Source organism: Scyliorhinus torazame, chromosome 21 (assembly GCF_047496885.1).
Source record: "Scyliorhinus torazame isolate Kashiwa2021f chromosome 21, sScyTor2.1, whole genome shotgun sequence".
Lineage (NCBI taxonomy): Eukaryota > Metazoa > Chordata > Chondrichthyes > Carcharhiniformes > Scyliorhinidae > Scyliorhinus > Scyliorhinus torazame.
This window is the reverse complement of record NC_092727.1, coordinates 31,888,830-31,908,777: the sequence shown is the minus strand read 5'-3', so window position 1 is coordinate 31,908,777 and position 19,948 is coordinate 31,888,830. Positions and strand designations below refer to the sequence as shown.

Here is a 19,948-nt window from a genome sequence, read left to right as displayed (position 1 = left end):
TGCCATGAGGCAGCAGTGCTAACCATCGTGCCACCGTGCCGCCCGGGTCATTTCCATTTTAAGTAATTTCCCAGAGATATGTGGTCACGCATATCTCTGTCTATCCAGAAACCATGAAAGAAGTTTTCTAATTTTCCGGAGAACAGTTTGTGAATGTGCAGTGTCAATATCGCATGTTGCAGTTTTTTTCTTGTTTTAAAAGTGAAGTGTTCATTTCCCAATATGCTTTTCGGGCATACAACATGGCCATGGAAACGTTTTCTCATCAGAGCTGAAAATAGAACTGTCACAAGAAAGTAACATTTTTGTTTGCCTGAAAATGACTTCAAAACTACATTGAATCATTTGCTGGTTTCATTGGTATAATCTAATCAGTTCTTACTAAATTAAATGTGTTTTTTTAATATATAATTTTTACAAGTAACACTACAAAATTTTCAAAGCACAACTGGTACAGTACGGAGCCATATAAACCAGATAGGATAATATATTAAGATGCACACCTTGTATAGCAAGTAATGCGATTTGCTATATGGCTCTAGGGAAACCTTGCAGGAGAAGGTCAGAGAAAGCGGAGCCAATACATTTGAGATGGGGGACCCACACTTCCCAAAGTGTAACAGGCTTCGAATAGAACACAAGACATCAGGAATTCTACAGGGATACATTCCATGATTATTTTATGCCAGTTTTGAATTGAAGGCTGCTTAAGATATTTTTATGAGCTACAAAAGTTTGGATGTTATATACAGACTTTTTCATTAACATCAATAATTCTCCTACTTGGAGGCCCCAGAATTAGGAACAAAGGATCAATTCCTCAGGCCCTGTCAAATATCCTCTCGAGCTCCTTATCTGCTCCAGAATTCAATCTTGACATCGGTCCATACAGTGTGTATTATCACCCTCAACTACCAGGCACTTTAGGCACATCAGGGGTATAGCAGGATCAAGCCTGTGTCTCAAACTTGATGTGATATGCAAGCAGTGCATTACCTTGAACTGAGTCCCCTTCATTCTATCGCATTCCAAAATGTATTGGCGTAATCCCATATACTACCCCATGTCTCCTTTTCAATATTAATTGCGAAGTCTCTTTCCCAAGACTGCAAAGTACCCAATGTACTAAAACAGGATCTGGAACAGAAGGTATCATAAAACTTGTTAACTAACTGTTCAGGCTGCTCAGAAATCAGGATGTTTTCCACTGGGGAAATAAAAGAGTCAAAATACAAAATTGTCTTGATAAGGAGAAGGTCTCTAAGTTGCAGATACTTAGAAAAGGAGTATTTCAGAATGTCAGCTTGTTGGCGTAGCTGCTCATGGAATGACAAGGAAGCAACATCGAACATATGTCCCAGCCTGCAAATGCTTCCATCTCTCCATGTATCGCGCCAATAGTCCATAAGAACTGGTGGGGAGTCTGGGCAGGAGAAAGAGTGGAAGTCAGATTAGATCTCCTTTCTAGTTGAGGGACCATCCTCCACTCTCTTAAGAGTATTAATAATAATATCATTTTTGCACCAAACAGAGCCTAACCGAAAGTCCCCATAAAATAACAAGACATGCAAAAGAAAAGCCAACTGGGATGCTTCAATATCGAGCCAAATGGAGATAGGGCCCTTCCTAATCCAGTCCCTTCTAAATCTACAACGAGAGGCTAATTGGTATAGTCTAATATTCAAAAACCCCAGCCACCCCCCCCCCTCCCCCATGGAACCTAGGAGCTGTAGCTTGGTGAACTTAAACAAGGCTTCTTTTTATTCCAAATTAGTGGGCTAATCATTCCATCAATCTCCTTTAAAACTCTAGCAGACCACAAGATTGGCAACATCTGAAAAGAATACCGCAATGTGACACCACATTCAACTTAATAAATCCTACCCTGCCACAATATGGGCAGGGGGGACCAACACGTCAGGTCCTGTCTGATAGATGCAATTAACTGAGGAAAACTGGCCCTGTATAGTTGTTTAAGAAAGGGGGTAATTGCAACACCCAGATAAGTGAACCCTGATGAAGACCACGTAAAAGGATATTTAGCAAGAGGGAGTGGTTTACCACCCGCCCTCCCCCCAAACTCACCCACCGGTATAGCTTCCAACTTTGTAACATTAATCTTATAACCAGAGAAGGTACTAAATCTATCTACCACTTCAATGATAGTGGGACGGGAAACATCTGGCCTCAATACAAACAGCAGAACATCGTCAGCTTAAAGCATGATCTTATGCTACTTCTTCCCACATCACAGTCCACATATCAAGGGATCTTGCCAAAGAGCCTCCACCAAAGGCTCTACTGCCAGTGCGAACGTCAAGGGGAACAATGGGAAACCTGTCTAGTCCCTCTCTGAAGACCAAAATTCTCAGACATATAACCATTCGTGAGTTCAGCCGCCAAAGGCCTTTGGTACAACACCTGAATCCACTTAACATATTCCTCATCCAGCCCAAATCTTTGCAACGTATCAATTAAATTGGCCTACAGGAAACACACACTCCTGAGTTCTTGCCTGCCTTCAAAATCAGGGGAATATTTGCTTCCTGTCTCAAAAGAACAACGTACATACCAAATGATGGATCTGTCAACAGGTTATAAAATTCCCTGCTAATCTAACCTCTAACCAGCATTGGTTTTCCAGTATTCCCTGCCTTTTGTTGACTATATAAGAAATAATCAACACACAAGCATAAGCCTTGCAGGTCTCCCACAGAATAGAGAGGGTAATATCCGAAGGGGAATTGACCAAGTACAAAAGCTCAAACTCCTCCTTAAAGTATGTAGTAAAGGATTTATCCCTAAACAGGGAGGCGTCAAAATACCATGACCTAGATTTAGGGGGCAAAGCCCTCGAGCAAAACTCCAGGAAGACAGGAGCATGGTCAGTGATCACAATGCTACCTGTGGAGTAGGAGGACAACAAATGTAGGATTGCCCAGGCACAAAAAAATGGTCAATTCTAGTATTACACTGATGAGAGGCTGAGAAAAATAAATATCCTTTATCTCCAGGACGTAAGATTCTCCATTCATCCAGGCAAACTCCTCACGTACTAATGCCAATGCTCTAGACCGTAGTGTGGGGGATTTATAGTTACTGGGAACTTGTCCATCAAGGGACACAGATGCCAAATAAAGTCTCCACCCATGAAATAATTGGCCAAATCCAACTCTGCAAAGTCCATAAGAACGTTAGTAACAAACTCCGGGGAGTAAGTCAACGTGCCGTACTCATTATCAAGATAGATGCTCCATGCACAAGCCTCTTAACAATCACACACCAACCTTCCCCCTTATCCTTTACACAATACTCCACCTTGAAGGAACATTTTGTTGACCAAAATTGCTACTCCCCTGCTGCTCATCGAAAACAAAGTAAAAAGGACCTGCCCCCATCTATTCCTGCTTTAATTTTGTGATCCTCGTCATCCAAATGAGTCTCCTGCAACAAGGCTATGTCCAGTTTCTCCTTCTTAATAAAAGACAGGAGGCGGGATTCTTCGTCCTGCTGCACCAGTTTTCTGGTGCGGCGCGCCCCCTCCGGTATCCGGTTTCGCCAAAGCGGTCAAATGGCGTTTCCCATTGTGGACAGCCCCACGGCGTTGGGAAATCCCCGGGCGTGGATGCGCTGTCGGTGCAACGGAGAATCCCGCCAGCGGAGAATCAGCCCAGGATCTTTTTCCTTTTGACAAGGTGATGAATTCCCCACGCATTTCAGGAACATAGTTTAAAATTAGCTAGCTGACATTGCACAGACCACCAGAAAAAAATAGGAGTGGATTTTCACGCCACATTCTGGCATATACCACAACATACCTCCCCAATCCCAGAAGCACCAGAACATCCCTAAAATGTTCTTCTCCCGGATAAGAGATCTGTGTGCACCAATGCAGGATTTAGTCAACAACATAAAAACCCCAACACAACAAAACTGTGAAATTATCGTTACCACATTTGTTCTAACAGGGCATTCTCAACATGGGTGAGGACGTGGATGGCACGGTGGTGCAGTGGTTAGCACTGCTGCCTCACCGCGCCGAGGACCCGGGTTCGATCCCAGCCCAGGATCATTGTCCATGTGGGGTTTGCACATTCTCCCCCTGTCTGCGTGGGTCTCACCCGCACAACCCAAAGATGTGCAGGGTAGGTGGATTGGCCAAAATAAATTGCCATTTATTTGGATATAAAAACATAGGTGAGAACGCGTAAGGCTAACCCAATGGCCGTGCTATCATTACCATCAGGGGACAAACGCCTCAACAGAGAGGAGAAGAAAAAAGCCAACAAGGGAATGGGAGCCAAATGTCCATCCCACATTTTGAACCCACCCATGAAGACCTAAACCTGCCACCCACCTCTGGCAATGGCGCCACTCAATTCTATCATGATTAAAGAGAACACACTGGCATGAATAACAAATCTTCCAGGAACATCCTACTAAGTATTAACTCCTGGATTACGCAAGCATATGCCACGCAAATAGGATAAATGATGGACTACAAAAAGAGTAGCACCAAAACCCATCGAAAAGCTGCTATTCCCATGCCCACATCACACAACGTCTCTTAAATGTAATTTTAATACTTAACTTTAAAAATGTACCATCTCATTGAAACAAATGTTCCAATTTTCATGGTTTCAACAATGGAACTCTTAAGTCCAGAGTGACCTATGGTTTTTCAGTATTAACTAGTCTTTTCCTCCAAGGTTGTTTGGAGAAATCTTGCGACCTCATTAGTTTCACTAGTTACATGAATTCTTACCCGATAATTCAAAGATATTGGGCGGGATTCTCCGACCCCCCGCCGGGCCGAGAATCGCTTGGGGGCGGCCTGAATCCCGCTCTGCCGCCCCGACATCGGCTGCCGGATTCTCCGGCGCCAGTTTATCGGCGGGGGCAGGAATCGCGTCGTGCCGGTCGGGGGCCGTTGGCAGTGGCCCCCCCCGGCGATCCTCCGCTCCGCGCTGGGCTGAGTGACCGCCCGTTTTCGGCCAGTCCCGCCGGCGTAAATCAAACAAGGTCCTTACCGGTGGGACCTGGCTCTGCGGGCTGCCTGCGGAGTCCTCGGGGGCGCGGGGGATCTGGCCCCGGGGGGGGGGGGGGGGGGCCACGGTGGCCTGGCCCGTGATCGGGGCCCACCGATCCGCAGGCGGGCCTGTGCCGTGGGGACACTCTTTCCACCCACGCAGAGAAGACACCCCCTGCGCGTGCGTTGGGATTGCGCCAGCACAGGCTGGCGCTCCCACGTATGCGCCAACTCGCGCCGGCCGGCAGAAGCCCTTTGGCGCTGGTTGGCGTGGCGCCAACCCCGCTGCCGCCGCCCTAGCCCCTGAAGGTGTGGAGGATTCCGCACCTTCCGGGCGGCCTGACGCCGGAGTGGTTCACACCACTCCTCGCCGCCAGTACGGCCCGCCTACCGGATACCGGAGAATCCCGGCCATTATATATTTTACAGCATAAGTTAAAGTCACCCTTTGTGCATATTAAAGCACAATTATGTGTTTCTGCAAGTTAATTTGTTCTTGCAGTATGTAACTGCCGCAAAGTAAGAACAGTTGCGATATCATAAAAGATAACTAACCTGGATAATTTTGTTAGCGTTTCACAGCCGACCATTATGCGTCACAACATCGACTATAAAATACGATAATTTTCTGCACTTTCCTTTTGCTACTTTCCATTTCAGTAACCAATTAGAACCTATTCTGCTTCAAGCATCACCAATTTACATGCTGAAGTTTGCTCAACCTGCTCAACTCCGCAGTTTTTTAAAAAAAATCTTCCTTTTCTGAAAATGAATTTGTAATTTCTGGATTAACCATATTGAAGGTTAATTACCATATCTTTACCTTCATGCTTCCATGTCTTTTTATTTATAATCTGTGTCAAGTCAGACAAACTCTTCTATTTCTTTGATTCCTTTCTAATTTTAACCAATTAGCTTTTATTTTATCTTCTTAGTTCCCTTCAGGTAGGTTAGTGGATCTTGCTGCCCATCTTGTAGGAGGTCAGTTTTCTTAGTTGGCAGGGCAGCTGATTCGTGATGCAGAGCAAGGCCCAAAGCGTGGGTTCAATTCCTGTACAGGCTGAGGTTACTCAAGCTCAACCGTGCCCCTTGCCCTACGTGTGGTAGCCCTTCTGTTAAACCATCAACAGTCAGCTCGTTCTCAAAAGGGGAGAACAACCTATGGTCCTTGGGAATATGGCAATTTTTATTTTATTTCATCAGTATTTGAGTTCAAGCCTAGAACCGCCTTATTTGCTCTTCTCCATAACTTTTTTAGTTTATCTGTGAAGTGGGCCATTTTCCAAGGCCATATTTTTATCTGATCTCATCAAACATTCTTCATTTATGAAACTGTTTTATTGGACTGATTGGCACCATTTAACATTTATTGGACTGTTTTATTGGACTGATTGGCACCGTTTATAATGTGCCCACAATGCAGAAGGGGAAACCCGGATGGACATTCGTTTAAATCCCCTCCTGCACAGCTGGGAGACCTTTAAGTCGAAATTGATGGAAGACACTTGTTCTGCCCAGCAACAGCACAAAGTTGCATCTTATGATGGAAGACCCTTGTTCTGCCCAGCAACAGCACGAAGCTGCATCTTAATGATGGAAGACCCTTGTTCTGCCCAGCAACAGCACGAAGCTGCATCTTAAAACGGCCCCATGGCCAGGAGATCGGGATATCTGCGAGTCAAGACCCTGGCAGTGGGATATATGGCATAACTGTATTGCAAAGACTTCTGAAAGAATGAAATAATATATGAATAAAATGGCCAAGGCAGGCAAAGAAACCAGAATAGAAGAAATAAAAGAAATGTATAGATTAGATTAGCGTCCCCTACACACACAGCAGGACAACGATGACATTAACACCTCATCTAGCAAACACAGAAACAAAAGCATAGCACAGCCACAGACATCGGAGGTCGATTTAGTTAAGGAGACACATCAGGGAGATAATGGAAAACACATTAGAGAAGGGAGGGACACCGGAGCGAGCACAGATAATCTCATCAACACGGACACACACCATACAAATGCAAATTGACAAGGGAGGGACACTGGAGCGAGCACAGATAATCTCATCAGCACGGACACACACCATACAGATGCAAATTGACAAAGATGCATATTCTCAGTTTAAACCTGTCTGAGAGATCTAAATCAAAACTACCCTTTAACTATTATGTATGAGCAAATGTTCCCACTCGAATTTGGATTCCTATAAAAATCCAGAGCGAATGTGTAATTGTCGAGATCAACGTGGCCAAGCCACTGTTTCTGAGCTGGCTGCGTGGGTCTCCCTGAAGGCTTCAGTAATTGTACAATAAAGAACAACGCTTTGAACCTTGCCTTGAGACTCGGCCTCTTGAATGCACTGGTACAAGGGATCTTTCCCTACAACAATCTGTATATTTAAGCATTCCTTTAGAACTGAACAGCGTATTCCAAGTAATGTCTTTCTGGAAACTCGGGTGTTCCTGATTTTATTTGTACTTGTGTTATTTGCATTATGTCAACTGCACTTACATTTTCATATCTTTCACTTGTTTCTTTCAATAGCGAGTCTCCCCCCCCCCCCCGCCACTTTGTGCTACATGCTGGCACAGTGGTTAGCACTGCTGTCACACAGCGGCAGGGACCCAGGTTCGATTCCAACCTCAGGTGACTGTCTGTGTGGAGTTTGCACGTTCTCCCCATGCCTGCGTGGGTTTCCTTTGGGTTCTCTGGTTTCCCCCCACTGTCCTAAGATGTGCAGGTTAGGTGGATTGGCCATGTTAAATTGCCCCTTCGTGTCCAAAGGCTCGGTGGGGTTACGGGTGTAGGGTGGAGTATTGGACCAAGGTAGGGTGCTCTTTTATCGGGTCGGTGCAGGCGAGATGGGTCTAATAGCCTCCTTCTGCACTGCCGGAATTCTATGATTTGATGAAAGTTAATGTGTATTGTCTTACCTCTTCCAACATTTGAAGCTGTTTAACTCTTCAAAGCAATGTACTCTGTGGTTTTCCATTTCCTTGTGTGTGATAATTGCTCCCTCCTCACAGTTCATCCCTTAACCTTACCTTCATTACTTAAAAATCACTGTTTGGATGTGAACTGTGATGCTGTTTCCATTTTTACAGGACTCTGAAAACTGGAACAAAACTAAACATATTCCATCTCTTGAGTCAATGTTCAACGATCTTATCCGTATCAAAGTGCCGCCTGAAACAAAGTTTATGGAAGAAATCCTAAATGGAAGGTAGATATCTTCCCACAAAATGTTACCTGTAACCACTTGATACTCTTGATTATCTTGACACACTGACTGAGATTCAAAGCGCGTATGCTAATATCTTCACAAAGTTCCAAAGGTCACTTCCCCAAAATGTATTGAGCAATTTGGCTTCTCGTTTCAAATATTAACACCACAAATTTAGCTCACTTCACTCTGAACAAACACAGTCCAATACTTTGTTCAACTCATTATTTGAACGTTTTCATTGGGATGACCTGTCAATGCTGGTACGCTCCAATGACTTTTTGGCAATGGGGCGAAAATACTCCAACTCTTATTTAGCCTCGCCGTATTTACCTATGTACAGACCTTATTAGTCAAATCTATTGCAATGAGTATGATGGGAAGAAACAATTAAATAAAGGCCTATAAACCAACGGTATCTTGGTGAGTGTTGGGCAGAGAATGATTGCAAAGGATGCAGCTTTTGTAATCATTTATCTTTCCTAACCAGGATCAGTTTATCGTCACAGAAAGTTATTATGGGCCTATAATCCAACACCGGTCCTGTGTTAAATAACACTCCACCTATAATATATATATTTAAGTTTTAAAAGTTGTGTAAGTGCAACACCTGTATTTCTTTCCCTGTTGCACTTTGTTGACAACACACACATTAATGTGTGCAAAATATATAAAGAGAGCAGAATGCGTCTTGCCAGCTCATTTATGATGTCAATGTCCATTGAGTTCTATTCTGTGGTTGTCACAGGAACTCGTGGAGGTCAAACTGCTGCCAACAGATTCAAGCCAACTTCCTTCATGCCTTATTGTTTTGGTTTGGTCAAAATCCCACTTCTGTCTAACAGGAAATGCTTCAGCCTGAAAACTTGTTTCAAAAATTGAAGGGTATTATGACCAGGACTCTCTTTTAAAAACAAAATAGGGAGCTGTGACTTGTTCCCTGACTCTTGCTGACCCCAATGTCTGTAAGATTCCAGGATGAGCTGAAGAATGGAAACAGAATTATTTTTTTGTCTTACTGTTCTACTTGGCATTCAGAAGATCTCAGTCTCAGACGTTGAAATCACCTCATTTTCCACCCGTTTGGCTGGTGGTAGCCAGTCTCAGGAGGTAATCAATGCAAAAAGTCCAGGACAGGAGGGAACCCCAGTGTCCTTGGGCCTGAGAAGCAGCAGACATCAGGCGCAGGGCTCCTTTTCCACCAGCAGGTGGTGCAATGCTGCAAATTCTGCACCATGTATTTTATGATAACAATTACGAGCTTTTATTGCCAGTAAATCATTTTTTGGAAATTGTGCTCTGGATCAATTTAAAAACTTTAATAAATTGAACTGTTAGTTGTATTCACTGAAAGCTGTCTTGGGTAAAGCGTCAGAGTTGGGGGAAAAATGTAATCAAATCGAAAATGAAAGTAAAATAAATTCTCCCTAATGTTATGTTGCGAAAGAAATGGAAGAGGCAGACAGAATGGGGGCTGCTGAATGCATTCTTTCAGCACAGTGTACAGTTTGGTGCTGCAGCTGATCAATCTGATTTTCATGTTTGAGAAAACTAAAATTAAATGTAGGAATTTTAACCACAATGCCAAGATTTTTACGGAATTAAAGGATGTGGGTTTTGTTCGCAATGCCAGCATTTATTGTGCATTTATAGTTGCCCATGAGAAGGTGGTGTTGAGCTTCTTGAACTGCTGGAATCCCTGAGGTGTAGCGACAGTGAAGGAACTGTTATATATTCATAGTGTTTTTACAGTTTCCTCATAAGCAGCCTTGTAGCTGAACAGGGACACTTTAAAAGAACGATCCGATGATGTCATTGGACATTTGCACGGACAAACAGGCAGTCTTACATCACAGCCAGTAGTGTTAACATCTTCTAAATAAAGCTCTACATTTTGGTTGAACCTCCAAGGCCTACAAACTCAATCTTGAATGCACCTTAGGAGCGGCAATATGTTTCCAAGTCAGGATGGTGAGTGGCTTGGAGGGGAGCTTCCAGGTGATGGTGTTCCCAGGTATCTGCGTCCGTTATCCTTCGAGATGGTAATGATTGTGGGTTTGGAAGGTGCTGCCAAAGGAACCTTGGTGAGTTCCTGCAGCGCACCTTGTAGATGGTTCACACTGGTTTTCAGTGGTGGAGGGAGTGAATGTTTGTGGATCGAATGTCAATCAAGTGGGATGATTTTTCCTTGATGGTGTTGAGCTTCTTGCATGTTGTTAGAACTGCACTCATCCAGGCAAGTGGAGAATATTCCATCACGCTCCTGACTTGTGCCTTATAGATGTTGGACAGGCTTTGGGGAGTTAGGAGGTGAGTTACTTGCCCCAGAATTCCAAACCACTGACCAGTTCTTGTAGCCATTGTATTTATTTGACTAGTCCAGTTCAGGTTCTGCTCAATGGTAACCCCCAGAATGTCGATAATGTGATTTGAAATGTTGTCTCAATGTGCTTATCGTTTCCACCCATAAGCTCTGTAATTTCCCCTTAAAACCCCTCTACCTCTCCCTCTCTCTTTTTAGGATGCACATTAATGCCTGGGCCAAAAGATTTTGAATGGTGAGGCCTTCCTTCCCACCATCCGAAGAGTTGACGGGGAACCACCCCCCCCCCCCCCCCTCCCCCGCTGACACTGCCTGCCCCCCGCTGACACTGCCTGCCCCCCACCATTTCATACTCCAATGGGTGTTAATTGGCATCAGTCAGGACTTCAGCTCCACTCCCGGACAACTCAGCAGGATGTCCCATCTCACAGAGCTGCCACCCAATCTGATTGGCCAACAGATCTCTAGTCCCTGCAGCGGCAGAAGGTTGTTGTACCGCAAACTTCGGTCAACTAGCGTTGCAGCCAAACTCTCAAATTACTGTACAACAATCTCCTTTATTGTACCTTGTATCAAAACTCTGTTCCACAAATGTTTTCCAAACTCACAGCTTGGACCTAAATACCATCCGTGAGGGGTGAGGTGATTAGACACCCTCTTGGTGAATTTCAATGTCCTCCCTGAGTCGCAGATTCAGGGCACTCAGGCTTACGATGGTTATTCCTGCAGGTTATCGCTGCAGAAGTTCCTTTTATCTCCTCTTATACAGATCTTGCTGGCACTGATCATGCTTCCAGTCAGAGGCTGATGTTTCTGCAGGTCAGATACATAAACAAAACCCTTCTCACACTCCGAACGGGTGAATGGCCTCTCACGGTGTGACTAATCAATCACTGTCCTTTAGTCACAAGTGCTCCAAGAATCATGACTCTTTCAGGGATCAAATTTGTCTCCGGAGCAGAACATGGCTGTGTTCAATCGCTCTCTGTTTAAAGCGTAGCAACAGCCCTGTCCAATCAGTTCCTGTGTTCACTCCCTGGCTGCACATTCTGCTCTTTGCTGCAGTTCTAACCATCAGGCTCTGCTGGTGTCTTTCTGAATACCCATCAGGCTACAAGGTGCAGTGAACAGGGTTGGGATTGGGTGCAGCCCAAGTTCTGTGATTCCAGGAACAGGTAAGTTTTGAAGATCTCAGAGTGGAGGATAGGGGGGCTCTGGGGGGGTGCAGGGGGATCAAAGGAGGATTGGGGTGTTGGTGGAGAAGGCAACGAGAGAGGGAGACCCTGTGGTTAACGGACCTTAAGGTACAGGCATCTGATGTTAAAAGGGGGCTGCTGATGGAGGCCCACACGAGGTTTGAACCTGATTTTGCCCTTCTCCTGTATCCGACATCTCCTCCCACCAGCCTGAAAATTGAGGCTGAGCAGGAAATATCCCTTAAGGTTCTCAATAAGGGCAGGATTGGCTGAGACATTGTCTGCCCCAATGTAAAATTACACAGATGTTGGGGCATCTGCAGGATGCCCACGAGGACCTTTACCCTTCCCCCGCCTACAAACCCAGGGGGAGCGTAAAATTCTGCCCCTGCATTTTTCCCCAAGCCTTTGGCCACATATTCTAACATCTCCTGCATCAGATTTTGTCCAGTAGTGCTCCTGTCTTGCAGCTTGGGACATTTAACTATGTTACACACGTTGTATTAATCCAAGTTGTTGTTGTGTTGCCCACTGAGCAAGTTTGGATCAGGAACTTTGGTCTAGGAGAGAAATAAACCAAGTGAAATCTGTAGTTCCTCTGACAAGCCCCCTCAGTGAAAAGGAGGCAGCATTTTGAATCTACTTTCAACATGAATTGCTTGCCTTTCTTCACCTTCAGACCATTAATGCTGCATATCTAATTTTCAGGCTTAAGAAATACACGTTCTTCAAACTGCACGGTGCGTTACAGCAAATCCTGAAGCCGCCGGGAGTGTCCAGGAGATTCTCAATGCAGGAGGGAAGAAGTGTAGCTGGCAACAAGCCTTGTACGGAAACAGGTATCTTAGGGGAACAATGAAGCAGATTTATGTACAATTTAACCATTTTAGTTTCCTACAATCAGGTCACCTGTGTTCTTATTTAACCGAGAGAAAATATTAATATTTTGGTTACAGAAGGTACAGAATGAAACTAGAATTGGAGCTTGAAACACACCTGCTGACACATTTTCTGATGGCAATGTGTGACTGGTTAATCGAAATGATCACTTGTGCCACATACAAATTCTGCAACCCATTTATTTCACTTTTCCATCCTTGCACAATCATATAGTTTGGCATCAAGATCAGGTATGAATAATGTTGGAGTTTGAAACAGGGGGCGGGATTCTCCGAGCCCCTCGCCGAGCCGGAGAATCGCCGCAACCGCGCCACGCCGCCCCGACGCCGGCACGCGATTCCCCGAGGAGCGGAGAATCGCCGGAATTTGCGCCGGCATGTTTGGCGCGGTGCCGGTCGTGGGCCACTGTCCGCGGCCGGGCCGGCGATTCTCTGGCCTTGATGGGCCGAGCGGCCGCGCGGGAAACGGCAGAGTCCCGCCGGCGCCGTCCACACCTGCTCGCAAGCGGGCGGGAACTCTGCGCGCAGGGTCGGGGGGGCGGCCTGTGGAGGGGGGGAAGGGGGTCCTTCACCGGGGGAAGGGGGCCTCCGATGGGGTCTGGCCCGCGATCGGAGCCCACCGATCGGCGGGCCGGCCTCTCCAGTCCCAGCCCTATTTTATTACGCGGTCGGCCCCAGAACCCCCACCATGTTGCGTCGGGGCTGGCGCGCTGAGTAAGTCATCCGCGCATGCGCGGGGTGGTGCAGCGCCCAGTTGGCGCCAGGAAGGGAGGCTGGAGCGGCGTGAACCCCTCCAGCACCGTGCTGGCCCCCACGGTAGTGCCCGCGCCCATTTCACGCCGTTGTGAACACGCGAGGGCGTTCACGACAGCATAGACACTCTGTCTCCATTTCGGAGAATCCCGCCTATGCTTTTTACATTTCTAGAATTGAGATTGACTTGTTGTTTAAAATGAACAGGAAGTAACTGCTGAATATGAGTGACGAGTTCTAAAATATCTCTTCAGAAACTCGTCCAGTGATTTTTCATTTTGGCAGGAATTGCCAACTTTAACTCTGAGTAGTCCAGGAGGCAGTTTTAGAAGGGGGAAGACTTTAGTAATTCTGGCCCAGGATAATTTGTTTTGCTGTGAAATACACTGCCAATGGATCATATTTCTGATTAATCTCAGAAAATTAATTTTTTAACACTAGAATCTGAAGTGAAAGTAGAAGATCTTGCGGAAGCCAACACTCAGGTACTTCAACACTATTGTACAAATCATACACACTAGCTCTCGTCTCCCACACCTAATCGTGCTGTCTGACATGCGAGTGTACATGACTATTCTGAAGATATCTATCAGGTTTGGTGTGGTTATAGTTTTCAGTGACCACATCATTTTGATGAAGTTTCTGCCGAATTGCATTTCTGCACATCATTGTCTCATTATCATACTGAAACAATGACATATTTCCCCAATGTTACTACGGCAGAGAATGTTGCATTAATTAGCCGTCTAGCAATGAATGGACAACAGGCTTGACCAACCCGTGACCCTCAGGCTGCAGTGTGGCCCGCAACGCCTCTCTGGGTTGTCCGCAGTGATCACCGGCAACATGAGTACATGAAGATGGAGACCGAGATGCTGGAACGCACAATACCTCCACTGACAATGCTTTCTCATGGCCCTGGCTGCTCAGTTCTCCAGGCCGCTGATTGTCTCAGCACACCCTGCACTCCCCCACTTCTCCAGGCGTTCCCTCACTTCTCACGGATTTCACCCATTTCTCATCACGAACCCCAATTCTCACAGCGCTCCTCCGCGTCTACCAGCATTCCCCATTTTTCACTACTCCCTCGGCATTCTCCCACATCTCATGGCACCCCCATTTTTCGCCATTTTGTCCCACAATCCCCGCCTCTCCCAGCGCTACCCTGGTTCTCTGCACTCCCCTCGGTACACATTGCAGCCTGAGGGTCATGGGCTGGTCAAGCCTGTTGTCCATTCATTGCTAGATGTGTGTGTGTGTGTGGGCGTGTGTGTGTGTGTGTGTGTGTGTGTGTGTGTGGTGGGGGGGTGGGCGTGTGTGTGTGGTGGGGGGGTGGGCGTGTGTGTGTGGTGGGGGGGGTGGGCGTGTGTATGTGGTGGGGGGGTGGGCGTGTGTGTGGTGGGGGGGTGGGCGTGTGTGTGTGGTGGGGGGGATGGGCGTGTGTGTGTGGTGGTTGGGGGGTGGGCGTGTGTGTGTGGTGGGGGGGTGGGCATGTGTGTGTGGTGGGGGGGTGGGCATGTGTGGTGGGAGGGTGGGCGTGTGTGGGGTTGTGTGGGGGGTTGGTGGGTGGTAGTGGGGGTGTGGGGGGTGATGGGGGTGGGGCGGTGGGGGGTGATGGGAGGTGGGTAGGTGGTAGTGGGGGTTGTGGGGGGGTGTGGGGGAGGGGGGATTGGGGGGGTGTGAGGGGGATGGGGGTGTGTGGGGGGGTGGGGGTTTGTGTGGGCGGAGATGGGTGTGTGCGGGGTGGTGGGGGGGTGGGGCGGGGGGTTGTGAGGGTGGGTGTGTGGGGGGTGGGGGAAGTGTGGGTGTGTGGGGGGGTTGTGGGGGGGGTTGTGGGGGGTGTGGGGGGGTGTGGGGGGGCGTGGGGGGTTGGGGGATTGTGGGGGTGTGGGGGGGTTGTGGGGGGTTGGGGGGGTTGTGGAGTTGTGGGGGGGGTTGTTGGGGGTGTGGGGGGGGGAGGGTAGGGATGTGTGTGGGGGGGGATGGGGATGTGTGTGGGGGGGAATGGGGATGTGTGTGTGGGGGGATGGGGATGTGTGTGGGGGGAATGGGGATGTGTGTGTGGGGGATGGGGATGTGTGTGTGGGGGATGGGGATGTGTGTGTGGGGGGATGGGATGTGGGGGTGGGGGGGGGAGTGTGGGAGGGATGGGGGTGTGTGGGGAGGGGATGGGGGTGTGTGTGAGGGGGGATGGGGTTGTGTGTGTGGGGAGGGATGGGAGGGTGGGAGGGATGGGCGGTGGGGGATGGGGTGTGTGTGTGGGAGGGGTGGGGGGTGGGAGGGATGGGGGGGTGGGGAATGGGTGTGTGTGTGGGGGATGGGGGGTGTTGGGGGGGGTGGTGCATTGTGTGGGGGGGATGGGTGGGGGTGTGGGGGGGGGATGGGGGTTGTGTGTGGGGGTGGATGGGGATGTGTGGGTGATTCGGGGGGGTGCGGAGGGGTGTGGGTGGTAGGGGGGGGGGGGTGATGGAGGGGTTCCGGGGGGGGGGGGGTGCAGCCGGAATGGGGTGTGTGTGTGGGGGGAGATGGGTGGGTATGGGGGGATGAGCATGTGTGTCAGCCAGGTATGCATTTGGGTGTGAGCGTGTGTGTGTGGTGGGTGATATGCGGGTGTGTATGGGGGGATTGTGTTGGTGTGTGTGTGTGTGGTGGTGTGATATGCGGGAGTGTATGGGGGATTGTGTTTGTGTGTGGTGGGTGATATGCGGGTGTGTATGGGGGATTGAGTTGGTGTGTGTGTGTGAGAGAGGAGTAAGCAAGGGGGTGGAGAGATAGGGAGAGAGGCAGTGGCTGGTGGGTGAGATGTGAGTTTCTGTCTCTCCTGTCTCAGGGTTCTCATTCATTCTCACCCCCACACAGCAACAGTCTCTCTGGACACCCTTACCCTGAGTAAGGGTGAGTGAGTGAGCCTGCGAGTGAGCTGGAGATGTGCACACTCACCATTCCACACACTGTTGATCCATCTTTATTTACCAGTCACCTTTAAATGTCAATGTATTGTTGTGACTGTTTTTTGCTCAGTAAGTTGTTTCCTTTCCTGTGTCAGCATTTTTTGAAATTCCCGTTTATGTTGTGTCAAGTCTTAACTTTCTGAATAATTTTCATCAGCCCCCTGAGTGTGAGGAAAATTGAAATATGCTCCCCCACCTTCCTCCCAGGAAAAGATTGGGCAGGCCTGATGTGGAAGATAGATTGCGGAGAGAGATATTTAGATTTCATTGGCAGGTGTATTGTAGTTGTCTTCAATCACTATTATATGGAATCATCAATGCATATCACAGTAAGAGTAATTTTTGAAACTTTCTGAAGCAGATTTTGCTTATTTGACTTTTATTGATGTTGCCATCATATCAAGAATTCACAGGTCGCATGTAAACCCCTTAATTAAGATTTGTTTTGCTTACAAACAAAAAAAATCCCATTAAAGTTTTCAAACCAGTGTCAAAAATTAAATCAAGCAGCTTCATCCTTCTCCCTGGGCGGCACGGTTGCACAGTGGTTAGCAATGCTGCCTCACAATGCCAGGGACCCGGGTTCAATTGCAGCCTTGGGTGACTGTGTGGAGTTTGTACTTTCTCCCCACGTCTGCGTCGGGTTTCCTCCAGGTGCTTTGGTTTCCTCCTGCAGTCCAAAGATGTGCGGGTTAGGTGGATTGACCATGCCAAACTTGCCCCTTAGTGCCCAAAAATGTGCAGGTTAAGTGGGGTTATGAGGTAATGGAGGTAGGGCAGGGGGTGGCCCTACGTATAGTGCTCTTTCAGAGGATTTGAGTCCCTTCCACATTAGCAAGATCCATCTCCAGGCTACCAGGGAGGCAAAGGCCAGTACCTCGGCCACTTTCGCTTCCTGCACTCCCGGATCCTCCGACACCCCAAATATCGCTACTGTTGGACTCGCCTTAAATTCGAGACATCACCCTCGCAAACCCCTGCCAGAATTCTTTAAGCGCCAGGCATGCCCAAAATATATGGGCATTGTTCGCCGGACTCCCTGCACATCTCGGGCACCTGTCCTCCACCCCAAAAAACGTACTCATTCTTGCCGCCGTTATATGCGCCCAATGCACCACCTTAAACTGAATTAAACTGAGCCTTGCACATGATGAGGCCCTCATCCAGCTCCTCCTCCCACTTTGAAGTGTTGGGTACTCTGACACACAGACGAACCAACACGGTTGCGTATGGTACAACGCAGTTTTATTTCATTGAACTATAAACATAGTAAACTCTGGTATTCAGCACATGGTGAGCCTCTGAGTGGCTGGCAATGAGGCCTGTGCCCTGAGCTCTCTCCTGCTCGAGTGCCCAGGAAGTGTCGTGTTCCCTGCTTTTGTACTGTGTATGCTCTTGTCCGTGATTGGCTGTCGTGTTGTGTGTGTTGATTGGTCCGTTGATCGGTCCATCATTATGTGTGTGTGTATGTGCTGTCATGTTCACATGAATATCATGACACACTTGTCCTTCAACTTCTCTACTGAGGCTTCCTCCACCTCCTGCAGCTCCTGATATATGTCCGACACCTACCCTCCCCTATCCAGATGCCAGACACCACCCTGTCCTGGATCCTACGCAGGAGAAGCAGCGGAAATGCCCCCACCTGTTTTCTAAGAAAGTCCCGAACCTGGAGGTACCTGAACGCATTCCCCAGGGGTAGGCCGAACCTCTCCAGCGCCTGCATGCTAGGTAAAGTCCCGTCTATAAACAGGTGCCCATCCTCCTAAGATCTGCCCTATACCAGCCTTGGTATCCCCCATCCAACCTACCCGGAGCAAATCTGTGGTTATTCCGTATCGGGGTCCACACCGAGGCCCCCTCCTCTCCTCTGTGTCTCCTCCACTGCCCCCAGATCCTCAGTGCCGCCATCACCACCGGACTAGTGGTGTTCCGCGCCGGCGAGAACGGCAGCGGAGCCATAACAAGTGCCCCTAGACTGGTGCCTCCACATGACGCCGCCTCCAACCGCCCCCACGCCGCCCCCTCCTCCATCATCCATTTCCTGATCATGGTCACATTGGCCGCCCAGTAATACCCTTTTGACTCGCGGGGTTTTATTCGCCCACACAAATCCCGTAACAATCCTATTCACCCACTTGAAAAAGGACTTGGGGATGAAAATGGGGAGGCACTGGAACACGAACAGGAACCTGGGGAGAACCGTCATCTTCACAGTCTGCACCCGTCCTGCCAAGGAAAGCGGGAGCATATCCCACCTTTTAAACTCTCCCTCCATCTGTTCCACTAGCCGGGTTAAGTTGAGCCTGTGCAGGGCATCCCAGTTCCTGGCCACTTGTATCCCCAAGTACGAAAGCTCCTCTCCACTATCCTGAGCGGGAGCTCCTTCAGTCTCTCCTCCTGGCCCCTACCGTGGACCACGAACAGCTCACTCTTCCCCACGTTCAACTTATACCCCGAGAACCTCCCGAAGTCCCCCAGGATCCGCCTGACCTCCCCCATCCCCTCTAACGGGTCCGAAATATACAACAGCAGGTCATCCGCGTAGAGGGAGACCCGGTGCTCCTCCCCTCCGCACACCAGCCCCCTCCAATCCCCCAAAGCCCTGAGCGCAATGGCCAACGGCTCAATTGCCAGGGCAAACAGCAATGGGGACAGGGGACACCCCTGTCTCGTCCCGCGATGCAGCCTGAAATATCCCGACCTTAGCCGGTTTGTGGACACACTCGCTACAGGGGCCTGATACAGCAGCTTGACCCATCCTATAAATCCCTCCCCAAATCCAAACCTGCCTAGCACCTCCCACAGATACTCCCACTCCACCCTGTCAAAGGCCTTCTACATCGCAGCCACCACCTCCACCTTCCCCGTGGAGAGCAGGTCAAACTCCGCCTGTAATTTCCGGCACTCGTTCAACAGCCCCCCCTCTGAGGCCTCCGCGTACCCTGAGTATCTCTCCCACCAGCCTCTCCCTCTCCGCCCTCTCCTTCTCTCTATGGGACTTAATGGAGATTAACTCTCCCCTAATGATCGCCTTCAGAGCCTCCCAAACCATTGCCACCGTCACCTCTCCTGTGTCATTCGCTCCCACATAATTCTCAATACTCCTCCTTATCCGCCCGCACATCTCTTCGTCCGCCTGCAGCCCCACATCCCAGTCGCCAGAGAGGGCGCTGACCCCGTTCCGCCCCCAGTCGCATGTCCACCCAGTGCGGGGCATGATCCGAGACCGCAATGACCGAGTATTCAACCCCCTCCACCCTCGGGATCAGCGCCTTACTCAACACAAAGAATATCCGCGAATAGACTCTATGGACATGGGAGAAAAAAGAAAACTCCCTCGTCCTTGGCCGCGTAAACCTCCAGGGGTCCACTCCCCCAATCTGGCCCATGAACTCCCACAAGGCACTGGCCACCGCCATCCTCTTTCCCATTCTGGACTTGGAACGATGTAAAGCTCGGATCCAAGACCGTATTAAAGTCCCCTCCCATAATCAGGTGACTTATCTCCAAGCCCGGAATCCTACCCAACACGCACCTGATCAAGTCCGCATCGTCACAGTTAGGG

At 48.7% G+C, this 19,948-nt stretch overlaps 1 protein-coding gene across 1 annotated transcript in view; it reads left to right on the top strand.

The window, feature by feature from the left end:
* LOC140398748 (uncharacterized) overlaps positions 1-19,948 on the top strand; it is a 52,625-nt gene that overhangs the window by 24,892 nt on the left and 7,785 nt on the right. The window contains exons 7-9 of the mRNA XM_072487755.1: positions 8,140-8,258; positions 12,486-12,616; positions 13,871-13,914. Coding sequence (XP_072343856.1) covers positions 8,140-8,258; positions 12,486-12,616; positions 13,871-13,914 — 294 coding nt within the window. The remainder of the gene's footprint in view (positions 1-8,139; positions 8,259-12,485; positions 12,617-13,870; positions 13,915-19,948) is intronic.